General features: G+C 33.8%; 1 protein-coding gene across 1 annotated transcript; it reads right to left on the bottom strand.

The window, feature by feature from the left end:
* Nucleotides 1-628: 628 nt before the first annotated feature.
* Nucleotides 629-1,714, bottom strand: LOC124534949. Its single transcript, XM_047110986.1, has one exon. It carries the CDS (start codon nt 1,712-1,714, stop codon nt 629-631), a length of 1,086 nt encoding a protein of 361 aa, XP_046966942.1.
* Between the last annotated feature and the right edge of the window lie 9,095 nt (nt 1,715-10,809).

The following is a 10,809-nucleotide window of genomic DNA, read 5'->3' as shown; positions in this document are numbered from 1 at the left end:
GCCATAAATTCGCATAAAGATCTTTCTATGTTATTGTATTGTTGACCAGGAGACGTTACAAAGTTACCATCTTTATCAAACCACTTTATAGATCCAATATTAAAATCTCCTAAAATAACAGAAGTAGAACTATGAGCGAGTATTTTTTCCGCACTATAAATAAAATGGGATAATAAGCTAGTATTAATCGGAGGAGGCAGGTAGACAGCACATAAATTTATATTTTTAGTGGAACCGGTAATACCTATGGGCAAGGTGATATTCACCCAGAGATCCTCACAAGAACTTTCATACTCGTACAACCTACGCGACTTAAATTTTCTTGAAATAGCCATTAGTACACCACCACCTTCCGTTTTAGTATTAAAACAAGTAATAGTTCGATCACGCCTGTATACACCATATTGTTGTAAATCAAAAATTTCGGAATCAAATACATTCGAATTAAGCCAGGTTTCTGTGAATACAAGCACATCATAGTTACAACATGAAGTTTTGATGTAAACGTCCTTAAGTTTTGTTTTCAAACCTCTGACATTCTGGTAATATATATTTAATGAATCGAAGACAGTATATTAATAACAAAAGCATGCTACAGAATAAAATAAAAAAATAATAATCAGTATTCTTAATCAATTTTATCTAAAGAAGCCATATCTTTAATGTGCTTATATTCACAGTTATCAGATTTTCTCATGAAAATTCTTCCATTACGGACCCAGATGTAACGATACCCTTTCTGTCTCGCTTTCTGCCTAGCTGCGGCATGAAGCATCTTATTCTTTGGTGACAGATGTTCAACAACATAAATGTTCTGCTTCAGACCTCCAATACCCAAAAGTTTACTGTTGAGTTTGTCATCTGGGTTATTTTTGTTGTATTTTATAGATGCCGCTAGGAACGTGTCGCGAGTTCTTGGACTATCAAATTGTACGATGATGGACTTTGGTCTTGAGCTACTGGGATTTTGTTTTGCGATGCGCGTAACATTATGAATATTATCTTCAGTTATGTTGCATGATATAACCCTGCTTAACTGCATTATTGTATTTATCAGGTTCTCGTTCTTGTGTTCTGGCAAACATTGTAGTTCAACATTGCATGCTCTAGACTGTTGTTCCATGACATTGAGACGCATATCCAGATCTTGAATAGTCACTTTTAGTTGCTCGTTTTCCTTATTTAAAGTGTCGAATGCCTTAAATTTGGTTCTTATCTCCGATTTAATATCCTCATACTGTTCGTTCATGAATTTCATAGATTCTTTTACGGAACAAAGTTCATCCTTAATCGATTTTAATTCTTTGTTTACAAAGTTATCAATCGTGTCGTTAAAATGTTTTAGGAGATCTTTAATTTCACTTCTAATTATATTACGTATCTCTTCTTGCGTAACGGGATTTTTTTTGGTGGGTTCAAGATTTTGCATAGCGACACTGCTACCCTTTTTACGGCTGGTGATGTTGTCTTCATCTGGTAATTTTGATGTTGAGTTTCCTGAACGTACTGGAGTATTATCAGCATTACCTCGTTTAGGCTTACATTCAGGGCATTGCCAAAAATATGTGTCATTAGAAGTGTAAGTCTTTTCGAGGGAAGATCCGACACAGGGTATATGGTAACTCTTCTTACATGATGAGCATGTTAAAAACTTCTCATCGGCTTCTAATATTTGCGAGCAGGCAGTGCATAAATTATTAATTCTGTGTGCCATTACGAGTAAACAAACTTTTAAAACACAATAATTATTTTTGCTCCGTCTTAATAAACACGAATGATTCACACCGCGACAAAAAGGTCTTAAGCGCCGTGCAGAAGTCGGCGCTTACGCGTTATTAACGAACACTTGTTATTGTGCGAGTACCTCAGTTAATTTTAACCAAAACACTGCTTATATCCTTAAAAAACTGGTTAAAAGTTTGCACTTTTTTGATAATAATTCAGTATTTGTAACGAGGACACTTAAGATTGTTTGAATTTCGAAAATTATATCACAAACAACACTTGTTACATAGATTTAAACAATATTATTTCACAATTGACTTAGCAACGATGTTGTTGCAGCGACGAACGGTTAGATATAGGTTAGATATAGGTTATTATAACAAGATGCATCTCGATGTGATCATAGGTTCAATGAATATAGTGTACCCATATTGCCACGCTATCAAGTTTAAAATAAACTGCGGGTATGTACTGCTCCACTAGCAAACTTTATTTACCATAACTGGTTGAACCACCAGAACCTCTTCTTTGTCGTCAACTGTCAAGTGCCGTAAGTGTCGTCAACTGTTTCAAAAAGTCATTGTTAACATGTACGCTAAGGTCGAAAACGAACAATTAAACTACATTCGATACAACCAATTAAAACTTCGAGTCGAATAGTACTTTGATTTACGAGAAACAATATCGAATGATAAAGTAGCTGTTGATATTGGACAGAGAGCAAGCAATACTTCCATCTTCGTACACTGGAAGTCCAAGGCATATGCCCCGGGTGCTTTGACGTATGGTCGCAAGTTGCAACGTTTTGGTGTGATGCAAACTTTTACAGACTATGTAAATTTAAAAAAATAGGGCACAATCAACTGTACATCGAGATTACAACAACGAAAAAATACTTTTGAATTATAAAACTCAATTCAACTCAAACTCAAACTCAAATATCTTTATTCAATATAGAAGCATTACACTTTCTTATTGATGGTCAATTGAAACACTACCACCGGTTCGGAAAGAAAATAACCTGACCTGAGAAGAACCGGCGAAAGAAACTCAGCGGGTTTTTTTTTTGTTTGTCTTATGTATTATATTATAAATAAACAATTTAATATGAGATGAAATAGCCAGGAGGCGATCGTATCATTCCCAAGGTGTGCTATCGATCATAAACTCATTAATTGTATAATAACCTTTTGCACACAAGCGTTCCTTAATATTTTTTTTAAATTTGGCAACAGAGGCATTTTGAACGCTTTCTGGGATCCTGTTGTAAAACCGTATACATTGCCCCACAAAGGAGTTACTGACTCTATGTAGTCGAGTAACAGGAGTAACAAGTTTGTGTTTGTTTCTTGTACCAATGTTATGAGTATCACATTTTCTCATGAAATCATTAATATTTTTTCGTACATACATAACATTAGAGAATATATATTGAGAAGCAACAGTCAATATCTTGATTTCTTTAAATTTATTCCTTAACGATTCTTTAGCTCCTAGGTTGTAGATTGCGCGAATAGCCCTCTTCTGTAGCACAAATATGGTATGGATAGCGGCTGCATTGCCCCACAGCACAATACCGTATGACATTATACTATGAAAGTAGCTGAAATATACTAAGCGAGCCGTATCAACATCGGTACATAATCTAATTTTTTTGACCGCGAATGCCGCAGAACTCAGTCTACTCGCCAATCCGTCAATATGGGGGCCCCATTGCAACTTGGCATCAACAGTAAGGCCAAGAAACTCAGCAGAATCAATTGGATTCATCGATTCCCCATTGATGAGTACATCGGCTTTTACATTTTGTACATTTGGCGTACTAAAGTTCACAATTTTAGTTTTATTATTATTTAGTTTAAGATTATTTACGCTAAACCAATGTACTATATCAGCTATAGCATTGTTTACGTCGTCGTACTGTACCTGTTTTCTATTAATTTTAAAAACTAAGGAGGTGTCATCAGCAAACAATACTATATCATGTTTGTTCCCAACAAGAAAGGGCAAGTCATTTATATATGTTAGAAACAGAAAAGGTCCAAGAATTGATCCCTGAGGGACCCCCATACCAACTGAGACCCCAGGAGACCTTTTTCCTTTAACGTCAACCCTCTGAATTCTATTGTTAAGATAGGAAGTCAGAAGGTCGAGCGCACATTCTCTAATTCCATAGTGATAAAGTTTCCTGACCAGAGTCTCATGTTGAACACAATCAAAGGCTTTGGATAAGTCACAGAAAATCCCTAAGGCATCCCGTGACTCTTCCCAGGCTTCATAGATATTCTTAATAAGCTCGATACCAGCGTCTGTAGTCGAGCGACCCCTTGTGAAGCCAAATTGTTTACTATGAAGCAGATTATGTTTGTTAAAGTGTTCTAATAAATGGTTTAAAATTATTTTCTCAAATATTTTGTTCAGGGTAGGTAGAATTGAAATTGGCCTATAGTTGTTGGGGTCTGAAGAACTACCAGATTTAAATATTGGAATAACTTTACTATGTTTCATCAGGTCAGGAAATATACCACGTTGGACACAACTATTAAATGTTAAAGCAAGATAAGGTGCAATCACATCAATAATCGAATTTATCACCTTTAGAGAAATACCCCATAAATCAGCCGTTTTCTTGATGTCTAATGACTTAAAGGCGCGTATTATGTCGTTGGGGTTTACAAGGGTAAAATTAAAGTTAGATTTGCAAGCTCTTACATTTTCTTTCATCAATGACTCGGCAACATCAGGAGAAGAAATAAGTAACTTAGTCGTGAAAACTGGTATGTCAGCAAAAAATTTTTCAAAAACTGTAGCAACTTCCTTTTGACTATTTACTACTTTACTATTATAATTCAGGCTCAATTCGGAGTTGCAACTGCCAACTCTACCAGTTTCACAATTAATAATTTTCCAGTATATGTTTCCGGATTCACCAAAAAGGAGATGTGAACTTAACAAATAAGTTTATGAGTTTCATGAACAATCTGCAGAATATCATCGAAGAAGGGAAAATAGATGACGAACATTAAATGAAATATTTTTTAATTAATTGAAGATCTCACATGTCTCTTTATTTGTTCCTTTGTTATTTGTGCATCGTTAATGATTAAAAATTAATTACAAAGTGAAAATTTAAAAATTCATTTAGCTGCGGCAAATGCCCAGCGACCAGCATCTTAACCGATGATTGTGGGTTCAAAGCCCGGGCAAGCAACTAAATTTTAAGCTACTTGAGGGTGATGGAAAACATCGCGCGGAAACCTATACATATGTGTCTAATTTCAATTAAATGTGTAGATATACTTATGTATAATACACAGTTAGCCGAATTTCATTGGTAGAGCCCGCATTGGAACAGCGTGGTGGAATATGCTCGAAAATCTTCTTCCCAAAGGGAAAAGAGGCATTAGCCCAGCAGTGGGAAACTTACAGGCTGTTAATGTAACATTAATGTAATGCCCAGCGAAGCGGGCGGGTAAAGCTAGTTAATTATAAATTACGGATTATAACCCGAAGATAAATAACAAATGGAAAAATTGAATCTATAATTACTATTAAATGTATTGAGAAAAAGCAAAGAAAATCTTAATAAACAATTAAAACAAAATTAATCATACCGTATGATATCGCGAAACTGTCTCAAAGAACTTTCTCAAAAACGTTCATACTTAACATTCGTATAATAAAGTTGTCGAGTGCATGAACAGCTTATTATTATCAAAGGTTAGAACTTAAGCCAGCGCTCAGTAACCTCGACATTAACTCGTGCTGAATTAAGACCGTACAGGGCTAAATTAAAATCTGCGGTTACATTTAGATTTGCAGCCGGCGTTAGTAAGTTAATGTAAAACGTTTTATGCAAGGGAGGGAGGGAACTTTTAGTGAAATGGTTTCGCTTGTTAATGTTCTGCAATTTCAATTATGTTCTATTTTGTTAATGTACAATGTTATAACTGTTTTATGTTGTAATGGATAGGTTTGAACTAATATTTACAAAGAGTTTTTATAGCATTAGGAAGGAAAAATAGACCATATTGTGGTGGAGTGGTTACTACTAGTACTGACAAACCTTGATAACTGTTATAATATGTGATTTGTTGTGACTCGTAGTTACACTCATCCTTATTACCGAAACACAAACCGGTTGATGCCTACCCAGTTTTTCTGCACCAACCCCTACCAAAAATGAAGCTGAATTTATAAATTTTATAATTACATTACACACAACAAACAATAGTAGCCTGTAAATTCCCACTGTTGGGCTAAAGGCCTCCCCTCCCTTTGAGGAGAAGGTTTGGAACATATTCCACAACGCTGTTCCAATGCGCGTTGGTGGAATACACATGTAGCAGAATTTCTATGAAACTTGTTACATGCAGGTTTCCTCACGATGTTTTCCTTCACCGCTGAGCACGAGATGAATTATAAAGACAAATTAAGCACATGAATCAGCGGTGCTTGCCTGGGTTTGAACCCGCAATCATCGGTTAAGATGCACGCGTTCTAACCACTGGGCCATCACGACTCTCTTTTTATAATTAGATTAAATGTGATAAATTATTTACAAAAGAGAAAATATTAAATAGCGAAGAGATGAAATTTACTCAATTACGATTACGTACATCTTATGACGTCAAATGTTGTCACCATAATATTTTGATATAGTGTAATTTTAATGATTCCTTCGTTCACCACTCGAAAGACCCTCACCGCCTTTGAAGACGACAGAATGAGGAGAATTTTTATTTAGCAATGCGATTACATATTTTACGTAATATACACATACTGTTCGTTGTCCGCAGCTTAGTTCGCGTTTTAGGTGTTGGTAATCATGACGTGTTAGGCAAAAAAATATATCCTTTATTGGAGTTCAAGTTTGCTTCACAACAAATTTTATCAAATTCGGTTCATTGGTTTATTTGCGATAAAGCGACAGACAGACAGAAAGACGCACAGAGTTACTTTCAAATTAAATTTAGAATTTAATTACGATTTTTACTAAATGATATCGCTTCTTTTCACGAATTAGAAACAAGAAAATTAAATTATAACTGTTTCCTTAATTTGAATTGATATATAAGTAATTAGGTTACATTAATATTACATTAATGACGGCGGGGCTTTGTCTGTACAAAGTCGGCCCTGTGCCCGACAAGGCGGGTAAAACCCACTCATCAATTATTATACCGTCAAATATAAACACTGTACTGCTGTATTCCAGTTTGAAGGGTGAGTGAGCCAGTTAAATTACAGGAACTGAGGTTATAACAATTTGACCCAATGTCGTCAGCGTGTTGACAGTGATTTAGAATGGTTTACAAATATTCCTTACCACGCAAAGGCTGTGTGTATGTGAAAAACCGTGAGCCGAGATGTACTAGTGTTTTGAGTGCGTACATATGCGATGAATGCGGGTTCAAACCCGGGCAAGCACCACTGAATTTTCATGTGCTTAATTTGTGTTTATAATTCTTCTCGCGCTCAGCGGTAAAGAAAAATATCGTGAGGAAACCTGCATGACTTTTATTTCAACAAAATTCTGCCACATATGAATCCACCAACCCTCATTGGATCAGCGTAGCGGAGTAAGCTCCTAACCATGTCTTCAAAGGGAGAGGAGGCCTTAGCCCAGCAGTGAGAATAGTTACAGGCTGCTAGTAATATTTATTATTATTATTATATGTTAAAAACTACTCAACATATTAAAATATCATATAGTCTAAAAATATCTGAATTCATATTAATTTTTCATATCAATTGAGAAAGATAGAATATTAATTGATTGCAGAAACCTTTAAAGTAAACCAAAATTTATCGTTAGCATAAAAAAAGTCATATCAATTTACAATATTCACTAAAAAAACTTGCAAACAAATGTATTTTTAAGATTGTGTATAAAATGTAATACAGAGTTCTCAGCGCGTGGCGTACAAAAGAAAATATCTCGTGAAAACAGAAACCGCGAGTGATTAAATAAACAAAGGCAATCTCGAGCTTTTACTACATTATTAGGATTGGTTGTTTCAGTAGTTATATCAGATAATTACTTTGGTTTCCATTTTTAATAGACTAGGTAGTCTTACCCTTCCTAACTTTGACGGGTTATAAAAGGATTTGAAATATAAACTAATTGGATACATCGCATGTGTCTATCTTAACTTTAAATTAAAATAATAAAGAAGGTTACATTAGGTTGGTGATATATTGTCGTGAAATTAAAAAAAATATATTAATCTGTTTAGTCAATTAAATTAAAATCGTTTGGATTTTTGATCATTGCTATAATAATTAATACTGACTAATACCTACATAAATTTACACCTATATATTGTGTCCAAATAGTTGTGTATTCTTCCGACAGGTTTGCATGTGTTTAAAAAAAATGCATTGTTAATGTAAGAATAGCACTAAATTGGAAAAGACTCCTGCTTGATGAAATTTAAAATAAATTTACTTCTACTTGTAAAAAAAATATAACTACTTATTTATTGTGAGGTTCTTAGCCTGAACCGTGGTAACTCTGCCACGATCATTATCACGTCGTAAGCCCAACGTGAGGTCAACCTGAAGTCATGAAATGTTTTTGGTAAATTAACATTTTTACGATTTTTTCTTTTTTTTCTGGCTAATTTTATGCAGGTTAGCTTTTGTGTAACCTTCACTATTCACCAACGACACTGTACGCGATAGAAATACGGCGGTCAATGGTTAATGAGCTTTAGTAAAACATTCAGCCACCTTTTGCGGTTGGCTGTCAGTGCAACCCAATAACAATTGACCAGACTACCAGACTATTTGAATCGTTGTACAAATATAGACCTACGACAATTTATGGCTTTTACTTTTTTTAAAGTAATACAAAAAAATGAATATATTTTTTATTATATACTAGTTTTACCAGACGCTTTGTCCTCACATGTAGAGGTTAGGTCCTCCTAACTTTACCTATCACTTGTTCCTGCAGGTGATAGGTAAACTTTACTATTCTTTCAGTGTCCCGGACACAGTGTATGCCAAATAACGCGATCAATAAAATAGAATTAGTGACGTCAAATCGTAACAAATAACAAAGTCTATATGCATTTGTATAAAATCCACATATATGTATGTACATCTATATATATTTATATCAATATAAATAAAGTCCCTACTCACTTTGACATCGTTATATTTTTCTTCCGGAATATACTTTTTAAATTTTTTCAAACTTTTAACAAGGCCATTGGAGTAATGGATATTTTTGCACATCACTGAAGCATGGTGACGCTTCTATTAAATTAATCATTTCGTGTTACTTTACTACGCTACTAAAAGGACTTTTTTTTAATAATGAACAATGTAACAGATGCCGAATTTACTATGGTCATTACGTCTAATAAAACCCGGTGTTTAAATTTTAGTCATCGTAAATATTTCTTATCAGTATATTTTATAACGGTTTTATGTTTACAAATCCGTTGGTTCAATAAATTTACGTTCTCAAATGCTTAAATCAGTGTATATTTATATGGTATAACGTATAATATCATAACGCATCCGTTAATAATATCGCTTTGTTTTAAATATGGATTTTTATAATACGCACTGTAATGTAGTGAGCGCTATAATGAGTTTTCAATTCAGTCTTTTTATGAGGAAATAATCGTGTTATGATAATAGGAAGGATAATAGAAAAGCCTAATTTGACATTGTCTACCTCGATTTTCTATGTCTTATAAGAAGGGCTCAATTTGCGATAACTCGACTGTGGGTCGTGATACGAGAATGAATGATAAGTTACATTATTTGTTGCTTCATTTACTCTCTACTGTGCAGGTCCGCTACATTTTTTTAACCCCCGCCCAGTTTCTTTCGGTTCTTCTCAGGTCAGAGAATTTTCTTTTCCGAACCGGTGGTAGTGTTTTATTTCACTACCAATAAGTAAGCGTAATGCGTCTATATTGAATAAAGAAATTTGAGTTTGAGTTTGTACGTTACTAAGAGAATTTTACGTCACACACATGCAATTTAAGAATGGTTTTTTTTTATTCCGACACTTTTTAATTTTACCACTTAGATAATAATATCTATTAGCAAAAAACCAAGTTGCTAGAAACTAAATTATTAAATTATCTCGATTAAGTCCGTTCTCTTATTTGTATATGAACTGTATTTGACCTTTGACTGTATAAACTAATCTATGTTATTTACATAACCTGGAACAATTCTCTTGAGGTTCACACGATGTCTAATGCCAATAAGCATTATTATTTACTTGGTGTTTTGACTATTGTAAATATTGTTACAATTAAATATGAATGAGGTAGTACAAACAATAAAAAAAGCAATATTTCGAATACATGTTTTAGAACAATTCAACTTTTATTACTTTTATTGTATTTTTCTTATGTAAGCTGGCTTTGAATTTATCAAACGGAACGCGAGAATTTTTAGTGCAAAATTGTAAAAAAATAGTTTCCATTATCGAAATTAAGATTAAAAACTTTTATTTTCTAATACCTCAGATGTATAAGAAAACGTATACACTGTTTTTTTTATTGTGAAACCAATTGAATTTTAAAATTATGATATAATCTAAATGAAGTAAAAGTATTTAACATCACGAGCTATTTAAAATGCAATCCTTATCTTTGAATCGCCTATTGCGCTTAGTAATGGATGTGATTAATAATCTAGATCAGAATTTATCTTACATACCCGCTGTCAGTTCACCTTACATTATATGAGTTGGAAATTTTAACTTCTATTCTGTAACAGACGGCGAACGAATAAAACTAAACAACACCTCACCACTAATGTAATTTCTAACCACGTCCTTACGCACACAAGCGTAAGAATTTGTAAACACACGCCTAAATTTATACACGCAATGAAACAAACACATATATATCTCATTCAAACGCTTCGTATTGTGACACTAAAGTAATCAAAGTAGTGCGAGAGCTGTGTCGGTATTCTATAAAAGTCGATTTTGTGTCGGTTTTTTTTGTAAAAGGTTTTATGTGTACGCAAAATGTTGTTAAAAAATTTGTATATATATTTAGGATATTTGCGTTTACGACTACGATTTTTTTACATATAATAGGC

The sequence above is a fragment of the Vanessa cardui genome, chromosome 13, assembly GCF_905220365.1.
Source record: "Vanessa cardui chromosome 13, ilVanCard2.1, whole genome shotgun sequence".
Taxonomy (NCBI): Eukaryota; Metazoa; Arthropoda; class Insecta; order Lepidoptera; family Nymphalidae; genus Vanessa; species Vanessa cardui.
This window is presented reverse-complemented; position numbering and strand designations above follow the sequence as displayed.